The sequence below is a fragment of the Dasypus novemcinctus genome, chromosome 11, assembly GCF_030445035.2.
Source record: "Dasypus novemcinctus isolate mDasNov1 chromosome 11, mDasNov1.1.hap2, whole genome shotgun sequence".
NCBI lineage: Eukaryota > Metazoa > Chordata > Mammalia > Cingulata > Dasypodidae > Dasypus > Dasypus novemcinctus.
In genome coordinates this window covers 123,827,782-123,849,897 of record NC_080683.1, presented here as the reverse complement: position 1 = coordinate 123,849,897, position 22,116 = coordinate 123,827,782, and the positions used below count along the sequence as shown (strand labels likewise).

General features: G+C 53.1%; 1 protein-coding gene across 7 annotated transcripts in view; it reads right to left on the bottom strand.

Annotated features, from left to right (window-relative positions):
* UTRN (utrophin) overlaps nucleotides 1-22,116 on the bottom strand; it is a 437,542-nt gene that overhangs the window by 51,831 nt on the left and 363,595 nt on the right. For all 7 annotated transcript variants that reach the window (XM_071218696.1, XM_058307593.2, XM_058307595.2 and 4 more), the window contains 5 exons: nucleotides 18,305-18,451; nucleotides 16,889-16,967; nucleotides 13,948-14,008; nucleotides 8,451-8,512; nucleotides 7,154-7,228 (listed from right to left, as the gene is read on the bottom strand). In XM_071218696.1, coding sequence (XP_071074797.1) covers nucleotides 7,154-7,228; nucleotides 8,451-8,512; nucleotides 13,948-14,008; nucleotides 16,889-16,967; nucleotides 18,305-18,451 — 424 coding nt within the window. The remainder of the gene's footprint in view (nucleotides 1-7,153; nucleotides 7,229-8,450; nucleotides 8,513-13,947; nucleotides 14,009-16,888; nucleotides 16,968-18,304; nucleotides 18,452-22,116) is intronic.

Sequence of the window (22,116 nt, the reverse complement as noted above, 5' to 3'; positions counted from 1 at the left end):
CTCTTCCTACAGTTCTAGCCTCTTCTTTCGCCCACACTTCAGGCTCCGCACTGCTTTTCGGGCTTATCCCGAGGTTTGCTCTTTGGGGCACCCTCCTCCTCTGCTTTCCCCTCTGCAGGCTGCCCCGGCGATCAAATGCAGGACGGCATGGCCGTCTCCCGCCTCAGGGCCCGCTGCACCTTGACCAGAGGCCCAGCTGCCCGCACGATGGTGCCTCGAGCTACAGTTCCCTCCAGGTGCTTGGCGCAGAGCGGGGGCTGTGGACCAACCCGAGCTCTCCCGGAGGCCGGGCCGCGCCGGCGCCCGTGGCCGCAGCAGGGGACAGCCACGACCCTGTGGCATGGGGCCGGCCGCTGGCGTGGGGAGGGCGCGCCCGCCTCACAGGGCTGCACACGGACCTCACGAGCTCGCCGCGTCCTCGCCCTCGTGGGGGCGACCAGCCCTCGCGGGTGCCAGCACTGGGTGTGTGGAGAGGGCCGAGCTCCTGCCTCCGCGTGGCTGGTCCCCAGGCCCGGGGACCCTGCTGACCACTGTCCTGGGGAGGGCAGAGGCCGCCCAAGCCGGGCCCACAGTCCTCAGAGGGTCCCCGGGCGGCGGGAGGCACTGGGCGGGCACCTTTGGGTGGGCCTCAGCGAGCAGCTGGGGGTGCGGGGGAGGCCTGCGGGCAGGCGGGAGGGCACCTAGTGCGCATCGGCTGGGGTCCCGGCGGGTGGGTGCCCCGGGCGGGCCCTCAAAGGCCCAAGGAGGGGCTCGGATGGCAAAGAACTTTCACCATCGCAGAGCCCGGCTCAGGCGATACATCTTCCTCTTTCCTCAACCCATGGAGAATTTTCTCAAACTATTTAAAATATTCGAAATATCAAAAAAAAGTTTTCAAAAAAGGTTGATGTTATAGGAGTGGGGTGAGGGGGGTGGGGGGTATATGAGGACCTCATTTTTTTAATGTAACATTAAAAAAATAAAGACAAAAAAAAAAAGGCACGAGCCAGATTCTCCTCCCAGACAAACAAGGGAGCAGGGCCCTGCCCACAGAGATTCTAGATCCTACCCCACGTGTGCACCTTGTCAGGGCAGCCCTCGGTGGCTAACGGATGCCTAAACTGTGGTTTTTATCAACTTTGGGTCCTTCCTTAGCTCATAAAAATGGAGAAACAAAGCAGATTGTCAAACTATCAGGTGCTGCTGTATCTTCTGACTTTGGATCAAGCTCCTAAATCTAAACGCACGTATGAAAAGTTTCAGAAGTCCACTCACTCGTTCAAGACCTAGAGAAATGCTCCTCTAGGTACAAAACCCTCCTCCCATCTACAGATGTAACTTTTTAATATGAAAAGAAAGAAGCTCGGGCGAACTGTTTTTCAATACATCCAACTACTTCCTCTTTGTCTGGTGCGACACTCTCCTCAAAAAATATAATGACATATTTGACAGTTAAGTAAAATGAATAAATAGCTTCCTTCATACTTATCTATTTTTAACCATTGAATAACCACTAATTTTGAATTCATGAAAGCATTTGTGAAATGTGTCCACCCTAGCTGCTTAAATGCCAAAAACATTTTTTCAAATTATCTAAAATATAAAAGAACTGCTTCCAAATTATACAGGTTAAAATGATTGTAAAAACAACTGAACAAAGAAGACATTTCTTAAAAAGACAGAGTGAGACAGAGACCGATGGAGAGCCCAGCAGTCAGGCCAAGAGGCCCCTTCATCACCTTCAGGTGCCAGGTGGGCTGTGGACAGGGCACAGGCTGGCCACGCAGGTGCACCAGCTCCAGGTGAGGAGAGGGGTCGGAGGCACCTTTAAGACCACCTGCGGTTTTCCCATCGCGCCCACCCCCCCTCTGGGCCTGCAGCTGCTCTCAGGGCCCGCAGGAGGGGCTGCAGGTACACCAGCCCAGACTCAGGAAGCACCGGCCAGCGCCGCCCAGGGCCGCAGCCCGTTCCAGGCCAGCGCAGCGCCGGGCGGCAGCTCTCACGCCACACCTGGCGGGCGTGGGGCCAGGTTCCCAGGCCGTCCTGCCGCCCCTCAGGTCTCCTGGTCACGCCTCTTCCTCCAGGTCTGTCACACCTCTTCCTCCAGGTCTCCTGGTCACGCCTCTTCCTCCAAGTCTGTTACACCTCTTCCTCCAGGTCTCCTTGTCACAGCTCTTCCTCCAGGTCTGTCACACCTCTTCCTCCAGGTCTCCTCCATCAACCTTCTTCCTCCAGGTCTCATCACACCTCTTCCCCCAGTCTCCTTCTCACACCTCTTCCCTTGTGGGTGTCCCGGCCAGTGGCCCACAGGCCTGGTGTTTGGTAGCTCCCTGGACACGCTGCCGTCCCCCTGAGCCTGCCTGCACCTGACGTGGCCCATGGAGGTGCCTTTAAAATTATGATTCTCTCTCTTCAGGGGAAAACTAATGACAGCTCTGCCACGTGGTAAAAGGGCAAAGAGCCAGACTGTTTTCTCATGAGTGTCAGGTGTCTTTACCCCACCTGAAGGCCGCGGGGTTGGTGGAGGAGCACCCACTCCCCACTGCTTCAGGCTTCTGCACACTCCGCTGGCATCTGTCCACTTGACCGAGCTTCCCAGCACCTGCGGCTCCCCCTCCCAGCACCTGCAGCTCCTGGCTCCTCCTTCCAGCACCTGCAGCTCCTGGCTCCTCCTTCCAGCACCTGCAGCTCCTCCTCCCAGCACCTGAGGCTCCTCTTCTCAGCTCCTGTGGCTCCCCCTCCTAGTACCTGTGGCTCACCTGCGGCTCCTCCTCCCAGCACCTGTGGCTCCTGTCTCCTCCTCCTAGCACCTGTGTCTCCTCCTCCCAGCACCTGTCTCTCCTCCTCCTTCCAGCACCTGCTGCTCCTCCTTCCAGCACCTGCGGCTCCTCCTCCCAGCACCTGCGGCTCCTCCTCCCAGCACCTGCGGCTCCTCCTCCCAGCACCTGCGGCTCCTCCTCCTCCCAGCTCCTGTGGCTCCCCTCCTAGCACCTGTGGCTCACCTGTGGCTCTTCCTCCCAGCATCTGTGGCTCTTCCTCCCAGTGGCTCCTCCTCCCAGCACTTGTGGCTCTTCCCCCAGCACCTGCAGCTCCTCCTCCCAGCGGCTCTTCCTCCCAGCACCTGTGGCTCCTGTCTCCTCCTCCTAGCACCTGTGTCTCCTCCTCCTCCCAGCACCTGTGTCTCTTCCCAGCACCTGCAGCTCCCCCTCCCAGCACCTGCGGCTCCTGGCTCCTCCTCCCAGCACCTGTGGCTCCTCCTCCCAGCACCTGCGGCTCCTGGCTCCTCCTTCCGGCACCTGCGGCTCCTGGCTCCTCCTTTCAGCACCTGCGGCTCCTCCTCCCAGCACCTGCGGCTCTCCCTCCCAGCACCTGAGGCTCCTCCTCCTCCCAGCACCTGCGGCTCCCCCTCCCAGCACCTGCGGCTCCCCCTCCCAGCACCTGCAGCTCCTGGCTCCTCCTCCCAGCACCTGCGGCTCCTCCTCCTCCCAGCACCTATGACTCCTCCTCCTCCCAGCACCTGCGGCTCCTCCTCCCAGCACCTGCGACTCCTCCCCCTCCCAGCACCTGCGGCTCCTCCTCCCAGCACCTGTGGCTCCTGGCTCCTCCTCCCAGCACCTGCGGCTCCTCCTCCCAGCACCTGTGACTCCTCCCCCTCCCAGCACCTGCGGCTCCCCCTCCCAGCACCTGCGGCTCCCCCTCCCAGCACCTGTGGCTCCTCCTCCCAGCACCTGTGGCTCCTCCTCCCAGCACCTGCGGCTCTCCTCCCAGCACATGTGGCTCCCGGCTCCTCCTCCCAGCACCCCTTCCCTCCATGACTGACCAGCATCAGAGCCACCATCAATTCTCCTTTCTACCCCTCACTGTTCCCTCGTTGTCCCTCAGCCCACTTCTGCCCGTCGGCCTTCACCTGAACCACTTCCGCCCTGTCTGCCGTCCTCTCGGCCCCCACTGCAAATGTCCACGAAACAGACCATGGTTTGCCAGCCCCACCTGGTAAAGGAACAGCCAAGAGCTAAAGGCATGAGGAGCAAGACCCAGGATTCAGAAACAGTCTCCTGGGAGGGGTGGCCTTCGCCCACACCCGCCCTGACGGCCAGGTGCCAGGTGTGCACAGGCCAGCTGCTCGCTCAGCCTTCCAGCCCGGGACCTCCAGCACGGCCCTGCCCTTGCCTCGGCCTGCAGCTGCCCCTTCCTGCCACCAGCTGACCCCATGCCTTTTAGGGCCTGGCTAAGTCCCCTCCTGTGACAGCACGTCCCTCCAGCTTCTCCTTCCTCTTCTCCAGTATTTAAGCCAAAATACAAAGGAACATGCACAACACACTGCATAAAGAAGCAAGGGCGCCAAGCCCGAGGCCCCCACAGCTACGACTGCACAACCCCGCCGGGAGCTCTGCAGCCCCTCGAAAGCCCCTCAATCACCCTTGCATCCCAGGCACAACTGCCAAACCCGTTTATTAACTTTGCATTAAAAAAAGCGTGTCCCATCCCCACAGCGGCACTTAGCGCTCCGCGGTCTCAGCTGTGGGTAAGTCGGGCTGAACCGCACACAGCCCTGTTGCCTCTCGAGGCTTCTTTCCTCCGCCGTTCTCAGGCTCCACCACGTGGACACCGGCGCCAGGTTAGTTCTGCAGCTGCGTCATAACCCACCTACAGCCGCGCCCCATGGAGGGGCGTCTGCTCTCAAGAACGCAGCCCTGCGCCTCTAACCGCTCCCACCAGCAGGCTGAGAACGCCCGGAGCCCGAGGCGGTGCAGTAGGAGAGAGGCTCGGCCCCCACGAAGCCGAGCTCACTTGGGGAGGCAGCCAGCGACGAGCAGAAAGACTTGAGGGTAAAACGGACAGGGTTGTGTGGGCCAGGCTGGGAGCAGGGCCAGGCTGGGAGCAGGCCGCGGACACCGGGGCGCCCTGGACGGCGCAGGATGACACAGCCCCCCGGGAGGGGACGGAAGGCCGAGAGCGCTGCCGGCCAGCTCAGCTCCAAGGGGCCAGAGTGCCCGGGGAGCCAGCCAGACAGAGGACGGCCAAGCGGGCAGTGGCCGCTCCCTTCCAGGGAGACAGGTGCTCGAGGGCAGGGGCACCCAGTGCAGCTGCACCCGTGTCATCTCTGCAGCTTCAGGGAGCGCAAGAAATGAAGCAAGCTCGGGGGGCTGGGGGCAGGGGTGCCGGGCGGGACGCCCTAAAGCCTGGGATAAGCCCTGGCCCACAAGCAGGAACGGCCTCCGCAAGAAACTGTCCTTTGGGCACCTTAGAGCCTGGAAAGCTTGGGGGGTGTTGGCATTCCCCAACGAGGTCGATTTTCAACAGTGCTTGGAGGAATAGAAGGTTCCGGGCCATCGAGAGGGAGTCGACATCGCGAGTCACTGGAAGGGACAGAGGGGAAGCTGCAGGCGGATGGCACGGGGCGGGCGGAAGGCAGCGGGCTCTGGGTGCTTGGCTGCAGATGGGGGCAGCCCAGCCCCTTCCTGCACTTGCAGCGGGGGCCCTGACAGAGGGCACCCCTCTTCTGCCCCTCTCAGGTCGGAGGGGTGAACCGAAGGGGCTTTCTTCTCTTCTGGGGTCAGGAGAACCAAAGCTCGGATCCGCCAAATGCACAGCCTGCTCCTGCATCCGGAAGTGTGACGGTGTGACGGGCTGCGGCGCCGCGTGACGAGGCGGCTGCGCTGGCGTCTTCCAGGGGAGGCTCGAGGCCGGTCAGTGTCCTGTCTCAGGGCTTGGCCCAGGAAGGCCTTCCCACGCTGTCCGCAGGACACTGGCCCACAGCTGGCCACCTCCCCTGCTTGCCTCGGTCTCCTGACCACCCTGCTACCTGCGGGCGGCCCGGGCTGGCGCTGGACGCAGGGGCCAGGCCGGCGCTGGGCGGTCGGCCCTCACCTGCTCCTCCACGCACAGCCTCTGCTTTGCTTTTCTAAGCTTTTCACCACCATGTTCTCTGAATGATTCTCCACTTCTGTCCTCGACCCTCCTCAGCTAGTCCGCTTACAATGCATCCCTCATTTCTCACGCCATTGTAAAAATTCTTCACCAGTTTAATAGAATTCTTTTGTAGAGAAGATATAGGTTCACAGAAAGATCATGCAGAAAACAAGAGCGCCACAGGCCCACCCCTGCTTACCATTTGCATCAGAGCAGTATCTGCTCCAACTGATGTGACGCCTACTATGACCTCACAGCGGCTCTAGCCCGTGGTTTACCCGGGTTCTGTTCGTGTTGAACAGGCCTATTGTTGGGGTGTGTTTTTTAAATTTTTATTCTAGCAACATATTCACCACCTAAAATTTCCCCTTTTAGCCACATTCACACATATAATTCAGGGCTATTAATCCTCCTGACTTTTAAGGAACAGATTTTCAGGTCTAACATACCATTTTTCTACGGTAATTTTCAAACTTTCCTGAACTGACTAGACACATAACAATTATTAACAAAAGGTAGCAAACAAGAACACTTGTTGGAATTATCCAAATTACCCAAATCTTAAATACAGGCAAATGCAAAAGCCACTCTCCATGTTGACGTTCTAGCAGCTCTGAACGTTGGCTGGTTCTACAACCATAAGTAGAATCTGGTGTCATAACGCCACATTCTGGTGCAAGTGCACATATTTGTGCTTGATTTTAGGTCATCTTAGGGGGAAATAACCTTTTGGTAATAATACCTCTATCACAGCACCACCCTGAACGTGCTCGAAGCTAGAAAACTTCATGCTAACGATACTCAATGTCTCCAAGCACTGTTCATGGAGCACGCTGCCCTGTGTTTGATTTCCTGAAGTGCTAATTCAAATCTAGACCAGGAAAGTGATTTTCAGTTGTTTATTATTTTATTATACTGAATCAAACTATTTAGAATCCTGCTCTTCCACATGAACAGAAGGTACTAAGAAGGCAACGACTAGCTCCTTTGAGCCCATGATTTAATCCTAAATCAGGTGGCAGCAAACTTTTGGAAAAACTGTTTCCTACTACTCCTTTGCTAGGTTAATTTTGTTCTGACACTGAGAGCGGAGGCTGCTCTTGGGCCTTCTCCTGCGGCATTTACTGCAGCGCAGGCAACTCCTGGAGGTGGGTGCAGGGAAGATCAGGCGGGCCCTACAGAGCAGCGCCCGCTTCCTTTATCCCTGTCCCTAACGGGGGAAGGCGGCCCGAGGAGCGGCGGCTAGCCGGGCGTAACTCACGGCACAGCGCTTTCTGCAGTCTCCGGATCTTGATAGCGGTGCGGTAGGCCGAGAAGCGCACGTTGTTCAGGTCGGCTGCAGGGGAAGAGGAAAAGCAGAGCGGCTTTTGGTTCAGCTCACGGGAGAGCAAACGTGCACCCGCCTACCGCAGGGGATGGACGCATATCCCACCCGCCCAGCACCGAAAACCCTTCCCCCACGCCACAGCTAGTGCTCCCGCGCTCATGAGCACCACGTGGAACGTATGTCACAGCCGTGCCACCCCGGCCACCTCAAGGGTGCATCTTCCAACAGGAGGAGGACAGAGGAGGAAAGGCAGGCCTTTTCTGGCTTGGCTCCTGCAGCCGGCTGAGCTGCTTCCACTAAGCCGGGTCTCCAGGCCCTTCTCGGGGCCGGTGGTGGTCCAGGCCGCTGGCCTCGTGTTCCCGAGGCCGCCTTCCTCCTGGCTGCCCCCGGAATCTGTCTAAGGGCTTCTGCTACCCTTTACAGACCTGGTTAAAATGACCCTATAATCACCACTCGAACCTCTGGAAACATCGGGCATGGCGAGTTCTTTCTCTGCGCCCTAACAACCGAGAACCAGAGACCAGCAGAGCTGGAAGAAAACCGAAATCACAGCGCTCACCTCTCATTTCACAAACTAAGCAGACCAGCGGCTCCCTGTGCTTGTTGAGCCCCTGCAGCCCCCCGCCCACGCAGGAGCCAACGTTTAAAGAAACGTGGGCACAGAGGCGGGTGCCCGCAGGTGCTGCACCCTCTCCAGAAGCCCCCGCGCCGCCTCCTGAGGATGCAGCCCTGACACCTGGCTCTGGGTCCTGCTTCAGCAGACGTTGAAATGAGACCGATCGCTCACCCGATGTGTTCTCGCATTTCACTTGGAAAATTATCTCGCTTTTAGTGACTATTTACACAAAATGAAACGAGAGAAGCCAACTGAATCAGGTGTACTGAATACAAGCAAACTGAAAGCAAACTTCAGGCCACCGGCTGGAGGCCGCTGGACCGCCGGAGTTTTGCACACAGAGCTGAAGTTAAAGGGAGTCAGCGTGGGGGAGGTTACAACTGCTTTCCTCCTTCTAAATCCACTTTTTGGGCTCATGTGGCTTCCAACCACACATTCTCCTAAGAGAAAATGTAACGCCAGTTTACCGGGTCGCCCTCAGGAGTGAAACTGCCTTTGATTGCCAAGGGCATGGCCTTGAACCCCGCAAGGCAGGTGGGAACAGCCCGCGCTCAGTCCGCGGTCCGTCCTGTTCAAGACTCAGAGCCATCCACTCCTACTCCAGCAAGGACTCACCCAGCGACTGGAAGAGCTCCGTCATCTTAGGGTGGTCCCAGCAGGTCGTCTGGGTCTGGTGGCTGAAAAAAAGGGTAATGTTTAAAAATAGGCAAAAGAACACATGAAACTACAGAGGTGGTACACAAAGTACCGAAATAGAAAGTAACTTTTCAAATGTTTAAAAAACATGCAAAGTTACCCCATCAGGGGATCACTCAGAACCTGCTGCCCAATTACCACTCAGCATTTGAAATGTCAATGATAAATTTTATCTGGGCAACAACTTTGTGAAAATAGAGATGGAAACTTTTTGTTTTATCTACTTCCAGAAGAATTGGAGCTGCCGCTTCGAGCGTGCCGGGGCCCCAGGGCGGGCTGCGCACGGGCACTGGGCAGCGGTTTCACGCAGAAGCGACCCCCTGCTCTGCTGACTTGCAGCCGTTCCCGTCGGACTTCCAGAGAACAGAGGGGAGGGCTCACCCCGAGCAGCGCCCGCCCCACCCCGGCTGGGCGCCCCCTCTTCCCGGGCACCTGCCCCGAGGCGTCACCTCGCTCACAAACCCCTCTCAGCACCCTTGCATTACTTTTCCCTGTAGCACCCCGCTTTTCTCATGATTCTTATTCTTCACTGACAGAACAACTCTGTTTTCTCTTGCCCTGAACGCCCCAGCCAAGTGCATGCTCCCGCCGGCTTCTTAACTGTGTGTGGCGTGAAGAGCTCACTGTGCCTGGGTCAGCGGCCTGGGCTTAAAAATTGTTTCCAGTCGCCTTATCGAGGCCAGAAGAGTTATAACGTTTAACGGCACTCAGAAGACTGGCTGGGTGATGCTCAATTCTCACAAAACTGCTTAATAATCTAAGCGAAATGGCACAGCACACAAGAGAGTGCTACTGAAATATTCATAGAATCAGATTCAGGAGGAATTATTTGTTAAACTACATAATGTATCAAACGGGGGGTGTTGGGAAGAACAGTCACTGTTGCGCACACGCTGGTCAGGAGCCCCCAGGGAACCTGAAGCTGGCCTTGAAGAGTATTTTAAGTTTGTATCTGAGACCGGGTGTGCAAACGGTCCTGGAATTCCCAGACCTCGGCAAGAGGGCGTGGCTGGGAAGGGGCACTGACTCGGGGCGGGCACGAGCACGGGTGCCCGCCTGCCCAAGCCTGGGCACCCGCAAAGCCGGCCGCCCTCCACGCGCCCGCAGGCCGCTTCGGGGCCCAGAGCTGTTCACAGGCGGTGCCCGGCGCTCCCGGAGCCCAGGACCCCAGGCTTCTGCGCGACAGCGTCCACGGCCGGCTGCGTGCTCAGGCTCCCCAAGTGCGGGCTCCCCAAGTGTGGCCTGCAGGCTCATGTGATGTGGGAATCAGAGAGGAGAAGCCCCCTCCCCGCCCCTTACAAAGAGCTTCCTCGGGGCACGGAGGGATAAGCAGGGTTTGCTGCCAACAGCGGCAGTCAAATCATCGCCCACTTCGCGTCGTCACGGGAGCCGAGGGACACACCAGGGAAAGGGGTGGAGTGAGGGCTGGGGAGGGATAGTGGGGGGGACAGGTGGAGAGGTGGAGCAGTGGGGGGAGAGGTGGGGAGATGGGGAGACAGGTGCGGGGCAGGGGTGGAGAAGCGGGGGTTCAGGGGGGGAGAAAGGGGGTGGGCAGGGGTGGGTTGAGAGGTGGAGGGGTAGAAGGTACAGGGGAAGGGATGGGGTGAGGGGTGGGGACAGTGTGGGGGGCACAGGGGTGGAGGGGTGGGGAGAGAGGCAGGGCAGAGGTGGCGTGGGATGAGAAGTGGGGGGATGGGGGAGAGGTGGGGAGCCAAGGTGGGGTGAGAGGTGGAGTGGCAGCAGTGCAGGGGTGAGCTGTCTGAACAGTGCGGGGCGGGGTGTGGCGCGGGAACCCCTGAGCTAAAGCCCCCAGGGTCTAAAGAGCAGCGGCCTCAGGCTACGTGCCCCCCCCCCCAGGCCCCAGCCCACTCCAGGAGCTTTTCCTTTTTCAAAAGGCTGAGCCTTTTTCCTTAGGTTCAGCCAGTCTCAGACATGAGACTGAGCCTAACAGCGCGCACCTCGATAACCTACAAAATAAAGCGGCGCCGTCGTTAATAAGCCTCTTCCTAAAGGCCCTACATGAGAATCCGCCTGAGAACAAAACGGAAAATCCAAAGTCCAAGAAAGCAAAGGAACTGTCAGCTGAAAGTGCAGGAAGCAAACCAGGGAGGCAGGGGGCGACGCCAGGGGCCCGGCGCCCCTTCACCTGGGGGTGGGGACGGCTGTGGACAGCAGTGGCCTCCCCACAAGGCTCACAAATCCGGGAGGCTTACCTCTACCTTTCGTTGTCTTGGAGCCATTTTAAACTCTGCCAATTGAAGAAAACTGCTAGTGATGCAAACGAATTTGCACAAAGACATGCAAATCCTGTCCCCTGGAAGGTGATGGGTTATGGGCAGGTGGCTCTTGTCCACAGGGCCAGCTCTGCCTCAACCTGGGAATTCCTGGGCATCCCCGTGCGGCAGGGGAGGGCTGCTTCGTGCTCTCCCGGAGCCCTGGTGGCTCTTACCAGGCCCCTTACTAAGGAGCTCGCTGAAATCTCTGGCCCGCTCCTTTGATATCTGGGGCACAGTCATGACCTTATCTAGTTTTGGAAAAGCACCCAGTCAGCCCTGGGACTTGCTGGTTTCCCCTTTACTCCTAAGTAAGATGCAGCAGAGAGGGCGCCTGGGGCCCTGGCAGGGACTTCCACGAGGTGCCAAAAGATGTGATTCTAAGTAACACCTGCTGCTACCTCGTGGTCATCACCAGGACTCGGTGAGCCACAGGGGGTGAGGCTTTCCATGGTGGGGGTCCAAGAAAAAATAAAGTGCACAGATGTGTCACAGCACTGCCTCACACGAGAGACCACGACAAATCAAAGTGTGCGCAACTTTGATCCACTGAAGTAACAGACGACACTGGTTTCTGGACATGTGACTGCTCTGGGGAAGGTAACTTTTTAACCCATTTGTTCACTTTATACTTCCGTTTTTCCCAAAAAATACCTGTAAAGATGATCAGAAGGCAGATACCTTGTCCAAAAAATGACCCTTAGCCAAATACTTGTTCTTAACCAATTTTTCTGCTATTCTTTGATTTTAATTATTATAAAAACTTCATAAAAGAAAAAAAATAAATGTGTGAGCAAATTAAAAACCGTAACGCGGAAGAGCAGCATGCGGACCTGCTGTGGGACAGGACAATCAAGAACGCACGTCCCCCGCACGCTGTGCCACCAGGACGCGCCGCGGCACCCGGGACAGCCCGCCCGGCCCTCCTGGCCCCTGCCCCGCGCTCCGTGGGCCCCGGAGGGGGCACGGGTGTCTCCCCATTTCACAGGCGGCGGGTCTGGGTGGGGGGTGCCGTGAGCCCATCCAGGCCGCAGGGACGGCGGGCCAGGCCCCGGGGTCTGGCGTGGACGTGCCCGGCCCGCAGCGCACGCCTCCCCCATGCACCATCCGCGCCGGCTCCCTGCAGCCCTGCAGCCGCCCTCCACGGGCCTGGGCAGCTGCGGCCCCTGGGGCGATCACTCGAGCCTGGCCCCGTGTCTCCTGTGATTCCAGCCGCGGCGCCTGCTGCTGGGGCAGCCCCGGTCCCTGGGAAGGTGCCCCCTCCCCGCACCTTCCTGCCTGCGCCCCTGGAGACCCCTCCCCCTCGCCCTCTGGGGACTGTCCCCCACCAAAGGCCTCCCCGAGAGTTTGCAGGCGCCCCCCAAGGCTGCAGCCACCAGAGGACACAGCTTAGGGCCTGCCACTCCTGCCACACACGCCCTCATGCTCTCACAAGCACGCGCCCACTCAGACACTGTTACACGTAGTGCACACACACTCATGCAGACACCTGCTTGTATCCACTCTCGCATGTGCACACCCACGCACTTACATGCACTCACACTCATACAACTGTTACCCAAGCACACTCATGGTGCAGATACCTGCTCACACCCATTCACATGTGCACACCCACACACTGGCACTCACACTTACACGTGTACAAGGCACCCATGCAAACATCTGCTTGTATCCACTCTCGCATGTGCACACCCATGCACTTACATGCACTCACACTCACACAACTGTTACGCAAGCACACTCATGATGCAGACACCTGCTCACACCCATTTACATGTGCACACCCACACACTGGCACTCACACTCACACGTGTACAAGGCATCCATGCAGACACCTGCTTGTATTCACTCCCGCATGTGCACACCCATGAACTTAGATGCACACTTAGAGTTACACGTAACACCCATGCAGACACCTGCTTACACCCCCTCATCCACTCACATGTGCACACCCATACACACGTGCACACAGGTGCCCACTCGCATAGACCCACACGTACACCCACTTACCGCCACCCACTCATCCATATGGGCTCACACCCATGCACTCACACATGCACTCACACGTGCACCAGTCAGGCTACACGTACTCAGTCACCTCTTTCCCTTCAGGATTCCACAGATCTGACACCTTTCAGCTCCAGTGCCATGTTCTATGTTACCACTACTGGATACATTGTAGATCGTACAATGACAAAAGTATTGAATCCCCTGAAGAGAATGTAACAGAGTTTGCTGAGGTGCATCTATTTGTAGCTTTGCCTGTGTATTATTTTTATACATTATGGAAAAAATATCTTTGTTTTACCTTGAAGATAGTCTCACACTACAACAGAAAACTTAAGAAGCTACTATTTCACAAACACCAAGTTCACACATGAGTCACTCAGTAGAACCACGGCTCATTAGCACTGGCGTGAACCCCTCTTTTAGTAAAGAGAGAAGGGAAACTAGGTGGCCAGAGCCCTGGCCTAGCCGAGGCCTCCCTGCTAACACGCTGTGCCCTGACCACAGCGGCTGCCTTCTCGCTATGAGGATGAGCCCCTCTCCGTGCCACACTGCAAACAGGATGTCCTATGATGGCAACGAGAAGGAGCCAAGGATCAAATCTTATCAGATATCGTGAAAATTACACACAATTCATTAAGATGTGGTTTAATAATGAGAGGCTTGCTAGGCAAAAAGGAGAAACTCTGTGGGAATTTTCATAAGTCAAATAAAACCTTGAAAATATTTCACGTGTTCATGGTAAAAGACCATGCTTCTTTTCGGTGGATTAAAATGAGAAGAGTACAAGCAAATTTTTACATGAATTTTCTGGGCAAAATAAAAATGCTTTAGAATCAGTAAAGTCTGAGAAGCAACAGGATGCCAGGAGAATTCAGAAATGGTCATTTCCCACCAAATATTTTAATCTCTGCTTTTAAAGAAACATCAGCTAAACATATCTAGACCCTAACACAATAAATTATAAATATAACTATCACCCTGATTTTTAATCTAATTTCTCTCAAATGTTAAATATACATATATAGTTTCCTTTGGTGAATATGACAGAATTTCCCTTTTTAAAAGTTATGGGGGAAGCCTCTGAAGTTACCCACACACTTTCTTGGAATCAGAAGGAGGTGAGACCAACTTACTTGATGTAGTAGGGCACTTTGTTATGTGAAACGGATCTTTGCCACGGCATCTGGACTGAAGCTGGGGAGACAGAGGGAGGTTACCGGGAGCCATGCTCACCCCAAGCTTCCCACGCTCATGCAGAACGACCGAGCGCCGCCCCCCGCCCTCCACGCAGCTGCCCGGTCCCAGAGCTGGATGCCAAGGACTGTCTCTACTGCCAGCTCTACCTGGGGAACCTGATGATGGAAAGCATCACGTTTATTGTTTATAAAATGAGTGTCATTGGGAAACTGGACTCTACATATTTTTTGAAACATCTGTCACCAAAATTAATTTTCCCTGAAATATTCAGATTACAATTAGATTTCTCAGGACTGAATTCTCTAGACCACTAATAATAATCTTTATTTTATGTCATATGCGTAGACATAGCTATTTAGCAGAGATGTCATTTAAGCAAATGTGATTCTATGAAATGAAAAAGGGAAAATCAAAATAAAACTAGGCAAAGGGTTGTAAAGAGCCGGGGTAATTATGAGGACAGAGGAATCACAATCCTCACTCACTGGAACACCCAGAAGCACCCACGCCTGCTGTGCACCAGGCAGGACGCTGGTGGAGAGCTTGTGTTTTCTTTCACCAACATACTTACTTTTTGAAATTCCAGTTAGCCCTTAATTATAAGAATCTATTATTCTTCATTAAACCAATGATTTGAAGCCTTATAAGTAAGCGTGATTTCTGTGAATCTGGAGCTATTAAAGAATTTTGCTAAATGAAGTAATAAATGAGCAAGTTTACATAAAATTTGCAAATATCGCCAGGCCTTCATAGAGCCAGTTTTCACCAATGACACCTTTGGAATTTCAGGTCATCGTGTTAAAGTCTTACGAATGTACAGCATTCTGCGCTTGGCAAAGCATTTTCCAGTGCGCTTAGGTAAGGACGCCAGCGGCACACTGCAGCCGCGCTGACGCTGAGGGACCCATGAAGGCCACGTGGCTCGTCCAGAGCACCCTCCTGCAAACCAGGGCTGAGCCGGCGCCCTCAGGACCCCGGCCCAGCTTCCGCAACCCCCTACTCAACCGTTCTTCCTCCCGTCCCCAGCTGCGTCCAGGGGAAGAAGGAAAAGGGGACGAAAATGAGGAAGGGCACGTTAAAGGTCTCCGTGGAGCCCCCACCCCAGAGCTGGCACCTGGGAGCAGGTGAGGATTCATGCCGTGCCCAAGGCTGCGGGCTCCTCTTAGCAACAGCAGGCCACAGAGCCCCCGCGGCAAGGGGCACCACAGGCACGTTTACCACCCGGGGTTTTGCTACACTGTTCACTTCAGTAACTGTTTTGATTTGAGTACAATGGCCTCCACGCCATGCACTGGAGTTTCACCAAGCGCACATTTTCTAAAGAAAATGAGTTTGATGTCTATTATTAAAGAATGCTTGCCAGGTAAAATTGTAGGCTTTTACCAGTGCAAATAGATGATTGATCCTTATAACAAAGCTGGAAATAGGGCCTCAATGTTTTTTACTGTTTTTAATTCCTCTTTAAATGGTCTTAGTAACTAGCTTTATAGTGTATAAATTTAAGAAATCTGTAGCAATTAATACCTAACGAGCATACCTGACCACCTCAGTTCATCAATACGCCGTGTCCGCACTTTAATAACGTGTCCTGGCCCCCAGGGAGATGGGGTATTTCAGGGAGGACTAACGTCACCCAAACAGAGGCACTGCAAGGGACTAGCTTATGAAATGGAAAACTCTGTGCATGTGAGTATCTGTATGGGGAGAGGGGGAATGGGGCAGTTAGGGCAGGAAACGGCTGACTGGGATTCTTGAAATTGTGGAAGTAAGGAAAGCCTGAACTTTAACTGACATAAAGCAGATTATCAACAGTGGCAGAAGAATTAAGAGAAAATACAAATGTCATCAATTTAATTGGAAAACGAGGTATTCCTTTTTCTCTATGGTTAAAGATGAAAAGAAGTGATCATAATTGAGAAATGAGTTTGCCCTAAGTGTTAAACCTTAGTTAAATGGGATTAAATTAAATTAAACTGCATTCTTAAATATTTTTACAGAGAAGGAAAAAGAAAGGAACTAACATTGACTGAAAGTGCTGGGAACTGAGGGAGATGCTTTGTGTAACTCAGTGTTTCCTTGTTTAATTTGCAAGGCTGTCATAGAAAATAGATATTATTATGGCATTTTAGAATGAAGAAATTAACCTGAAGGGATTCACAGGTGTGGCAAAAGGAGGAATGAGTATTTTAACTCTATCTGTGTGACTCTAAATCCTATATTCTTTAGTATCTTCAGTAGTGAAAGATAAACAAATAGGACCTCAGATTATTCACTCCAGATCTCATGAGCAGTCCACGAAATTAAAAATACCAGTTGGAGATTACATCAAAGCCTTCAAATGTGGCTTGGCTAAAATTGTGGTCCTGGCCAGAAGAAAGGCTCAACACCGTGCACCTACTGAGTGAGCCGTGTCTCCTGGTTTAAAGTCAGAGGGGACTGGCTTTACTTTGAAAACTGTATGTGCGCTTTACACTGATGCATATTTTTCAAGGAGAAAACGGAATTTAAAAACTTAAAATACAAAGCAATGCCTTTATAATGAGGAAGTTCACTCTGCCTTTGACACAGCCATGACAAGATGCTATATTTAAATATATTTAAATTTATATATATATTTAAATATAATATATTTATATTTAAAGCTCCAGTGAGAAACCAGAGCTGAAGACAAATTCACTTTTGCTCCATAAAGAGCAAATGTCATCATAATATCACAAATAATAACCAACTAAAATATTGTCATTAATGATATTACTTCCCTTTAAATGCTTTATATAATACAGAAATACATTTATGGGGAGGACGGGGCTTCCTGGCTGACAGGGACAGACATTGAGCTGGCTCCGCTCTGAGGTCACCAGGTCCACTGGTACTCACTGGAGAGGAAGTGCTGAGAGGACGGCCCGAAATCCCGGTGGGCTTCCTGGAGCTGTTTAAGGCGGTCGTCCACGGAAACCTGCACGGACACAGAGAAGACAGAAGGAAGCATTTGGTTTCAAAAGACGACAGCCTTTAAATGCCCGGGGACTCCAGATTATGAGGCTGAGCCGCTGCGCGGGGTGTGGGGTAGAAGGAACCTCTTATGTGTTTTAATGCAACATTTTCTCGCCATCTACGTATCTTCAAAAAAAAAAGACAAAAAAAATAGGCTGGATTCAAGTATTATAGCAGATGAAGCTACCCCTGAGCTCTGGCTGCCTGACAGCCTTCTCTGCCCCTGGGGCTGCAGGCAGGCCCCTCTGGCACCCGATACGCTCCTCAGCGATTCACACGGGTCACCTCTTGTGATCCTCACAGCATCCTGTGGGCAGGCATTCTTACCATCACCACTTCCCAGCTGAACAAACGGAGACAGAGGCCTTCCGGCTAGAGAGGGCGGCAGCACCGTTCCTCGCCCTGGGTCACCTGGCACTCCAGGTGTCGGCAGGTAAGCCCCAGCACTGCACCACACTGCCGCAAGTGCACCTAAAGGCCAGACGTGCCCACGGGACCTGGGCTCCTCGTTTCTCTTTGGTAAGGAAGGTGGTGAAAAGTGCTGCAGGGGCAAATGAAAAGGAAGCTTGAAAATACTTCAGGAGAATGCCAGGAAGACACACAGAAAGGTGACAGATGGATTAGATAGTTATAGATAGAAATAGATAAATGACAGATATAGAGATAGGTAAATAGATGTTGATAGGTGGCAGATACAGATACATGTGACAGATTAGGTAGACACAGATAATAGATTAGAGATAGAGATGGATAAATAGATGTAGATAGTGATAGATATATAGAAAAATATAGATGACTAGTACATATAAATGATAGATATAGATGATGATATACATAGATACAGATGATAGATTAGACAGATATAGATAACATAGATATCGATGATAGCCTAAGCAGCAGCCAGTGGGAAGAAAGAGGATGGAGACTTCCCTCTTTTTTCAAAAGAAAAAAAAAATGAGGAAGGTAAGAAAAATGCCTCCTTTATGAGCCATTATGGGAAAAAAGGCATCCGTGGCCACCCCAGGTTTCAATAACTGCAAATTACTTGACCTTTTGCAATTTCCTACAAATTCATATGAACGGTACTTCAAAAATTACACTGAAGTCTATGTCAATTAATAAGTGGGGCGCTTGGGCTCAAGATCCTGAAAGACAAATACCTGATGTCATCCCCTGCTAAGTTCACTCTCCAGGACAATCAATAAGGAAAGATAAAAACGCGGGGCGGGGGGTGGAGCCCGCGGCGCGGCTGGCCACTCGCCAAGCGTGGACGGAAGAGCGGATGGGGGGCGGCCGTACCTGCAGCAGCTTCCAGCGCATGTTCAGGTCGTCCAGCTGGCGCGACATCCTCAGGGACGGGTGCAGGTCCAGGGGTGACAGCTGGCTGGACAGGTCATTCACGGCCTTGACTTTTAGGTGGATGGGTGCGATTTCTTCTCTAAAGGCCTGGAAAGAAAGGACAAAATCATGTCACCAGAAAAGACTACAATGAAAGCACTTATTTCCCATGTCCCTTCCAAGAAAACGGCAAGGCCCGTGGAGAGGCCTCAAGCACAGGCCTCCGGAGCTCGCACCACCTGCCAAAGAGCCATGCGTTACCCCTGAAGAGCTCAACAAGTGAGGAAGAGAACCAGAGCACGCACAGACCCCTGCCCGGCGATGGGTTTCCTTCAAATGCTTCATAGGACGCCATTTATTCTCAACATTGTTTTACCATCGTTATCCACGTTACTAGTTTCTAATCTTGACTCTATTTTTAATTTTCTTCCATACTTTCCCTTTCGTTGCTGTTCTAATATCGCTGCCTTCATAATTTTTCAACTTGATCTGAACACATTTCCACCCAAAATTAAGCTGGGAAGTGGCCAGTAAAGCCCATTTTCTTCCCACGAAGCCGAAGCGACCCGCACAGCTGGCGAGGAGCGTCGGCGCCCCTGTTCCTTTCAGAATCACTACGCCCATGTCTGGGGCCTGGGCGCGGCTCAGGGGGAGCAGGGTCCTGGACAAAGAGGCAAATGGTCTTAGAATGACCAGTGCCCACCCCCCGCAGGGCAGGGCGGGATGGAGGGGTGGGGGGGCTGCCCGTGAAGAGGGGAAGAGAGAAGGAAATCGAGAAGCACTTAGACAAGGGCGGTCAGCGGGTCCTAACATGTGAATGGGGCTGTTCTCGTCTCCAGTCACTGCACCTGCCCCGCCCGGTGTCTGCCGACCTCCCACCACCTGGGACAGGCTCCCCTGGGCCCGCCCTCCGGGCAGCTGGGGCCGCTCCGTCACCCGCTGCTGCGCCCGGCAAGGCTGCCCTCAGCGCACAGCCAGCCCACGCAGCCGTCCTGGGTCTGGAGGGTGGGCCCTGGGGGCTGCTGGCACACGTCCTGGCTGCTACACCTTCCAGATAGTGACCCCCATCAGAGCACACGCTGCGGAATCACAACCATCTCCTGGACGCCTCCCACACGGGATGGCGGCTCCTGCAGGCAGACGCTCCCCTGCTCCCCAGCTCAGCACCATGGCTGTCAGAGAAGGGGCGCAATCCATTTCTCCTGAGAAGGACCACGGGGAGGCTAGTGAGCAAGGCTGAGCACTGGAGGACGGGACCCACCGAGAACAGCATGATTCTTATTGTTGGGTGCGGCACTGCCACTTACCACGCGTTGACGTCAGCTTCCGGCGCGGGGCGTGGTGGCAGCCTCTTGGACCCCTTGAACTTCGTCTCGTCTTCGCTCCCCTCCCCATCCCCCGAGGACCCTGGGCCGAAGCCCGTAGCTGCTTTTCTTCTCCTTCTCCTCTCTAGACCGAGTTCACAGATGTCAACGCGCTGTGAAGACTATGACGGTTTATTAAGACACTTGACAGCATTCGTTTAGCGTCTTCCTCACGCTTACAAACAGAACGCCTCTTGAACCACTTCCTTGTCTCTTCCAAGCCTACGCCACCTCACCTACAAGACCTCCTTTCTCCCCTGTAAGTTCCATCGGGAGGCTAAAAACAATCTTGATGGTGGCTGATAAACACTAAAATATAAGGCATATAACTTTGCTTGAAAAGAGAAAAAAGAAACTGACTTTCGGGAACGCAGAGAACATACTAATCTAGTGTTTGGGAGCTCTTGGCCCAACCAGAAGCCACGCTGAGGAGCTCGAGGTGGAGACGGCTGGAAGGCGTAGCGAAGTTGCCGATTCTGGGCGAGAGACACAGGCGGTCGTGCAGTTGGGGGACGTCAAACAGCCCCCAGGCCAGCAGGTGAAGAAGGCAAGTCCCACGGGCCGCTCGTTGCAGCCCGGGACAGGTGTGGAGGGGGCTTGGGCCGTCCCGGGGACGCGGTCCAGCTTCGCTGGTGGGACATGTGCTGCAGACAGAGCTCAGCGACAGGTGGGAAGGCAGGTGTGTGGCACGGGCCTGGACGGGCAGAGGGAGGCGGGGAGATGACTTCCCTGCCTGCCGTGGAGCGGAGCGGCCTGGCTGCCCACAGGCTCGGTTTGAGGATAACTACTGACCGCAAGCCCTTTGAGGTTTCAGCATCTGAGCTTACCGTTTCACGTAATACCCTCTGTGGGGACCTGGGAGCACTCCAGGGTTTTAATTAGCTTTTAAAATCAATACCTCTGTAAATTTTAGGTGTTAAAGATTAAAACTTAAAGGCTAGAAAATGGTCTGAGATTTATATCATTTAAATAATAACCTGGTTCATTTCAAAAGATGGCAAGAGTGCTTTTTAATTTGATTATATCCTCAGGACAGACTTAAAAAATCACAAGAGCAGTAAAGGAGTTTTAAGTTTCCCTCTGTAAACAGACTGTTTTGCTATTACAAGCCACAGGCCAAGGCTTGGCAAGACTTCGGAAAGACAAGGTGTTTGTTTTGACGGCGTGGTCAGGTGTTTCACGGCAGTGAGGATGCGCTGTAGGATGTTTACTCTCCGCTTTTTGAAATGAGGGGCTTGGCATAAAGCGGGTTTGAGGGCGGCCTCCTGATTGCCGTGTGCTCTCGCGTGGAGAACAAGCTTGTCATGTTCGGCTGCATTTTCTGTAGGAGAATGAGAGTCCATGTGGTCTTCTTGATGTGAAAACAGAGACATCTGCTAGTTCCCAGGGCTGGCTGGCAGCCTGCTGGCAGGTGGGATCCCAGACCCTGCTCTGCCTGGAGGTGTCTATTCAGCCAATAAGAGGGGGGTTGAATTACTGGATCAACCCCAGAGATTCTGTTCCCCATTTGCCTTGCCATATTCAAAAATATTTACCAATAATCAGTACTTATTTTCATATGCCAATGGCTTCTATTTTATTTGGTTTAATGAGACTTGGGCTTTTATTTTCTTTTTTCCTTTTACGATGTCGAAGTATTTTAATCCACAGTCTATACCCTTCTCTTAAAATGTTAAATATATATTCCCCAGATTTCCACTTAGGCAGAAATTTGAACAAAAGAATTTGGATGCAGGGAAGGCAATTCCTTTAACAAAATGGGAAATGAACAACTCTCAAACTTTAAGCCTTTCATAACCCTAGATACAACTTTCTGTTTTCCTCCCCAGCTCAAGTCTTCCCATACTAAACATTGATAATTTCCAATTCTAATAGGTAAATGCTGCTCCAGTTAAGAGGCATTTTGGCAATCCCATAGGGCCTGACCATACTTTCTGTAAACCACTGATTTAAAGATTTTTAAAACATCCTTTATAATACAAGAAATATACAGCTTTGAAGAGGCTATGCTAAGGCTTTGTTTCAATTGATCAAATCCAGGGACATATTTCTCTTAGTAGGGAAAAGGCTATTTAGTTCATAGCATAGTTGGAAAGTATATACGTTTACATTTTTAAAAAGGCGGATACCAACATCTTTTAGGAATAAAATTATTGTTAGAGTTTAGAAGTTGATATTTAATTTGAATTCAAATAGTTGATTAAAGTCTTGTTTAACTGCATTTTTTAGTATGACAGGTTTCAACGACATAGAATGGGGGGAAGACATGACAACTCCACCACTCAGTTGTGGGAGCTCGAGCACTACCTCAGTTTCTCATTTGCCAAGTGGACACAAAAATAATACAAAAAAAGTACCTATCTTATAAAGTTGATGTCAGGATTGAGACAGATAAAGGGGCTAAGACGA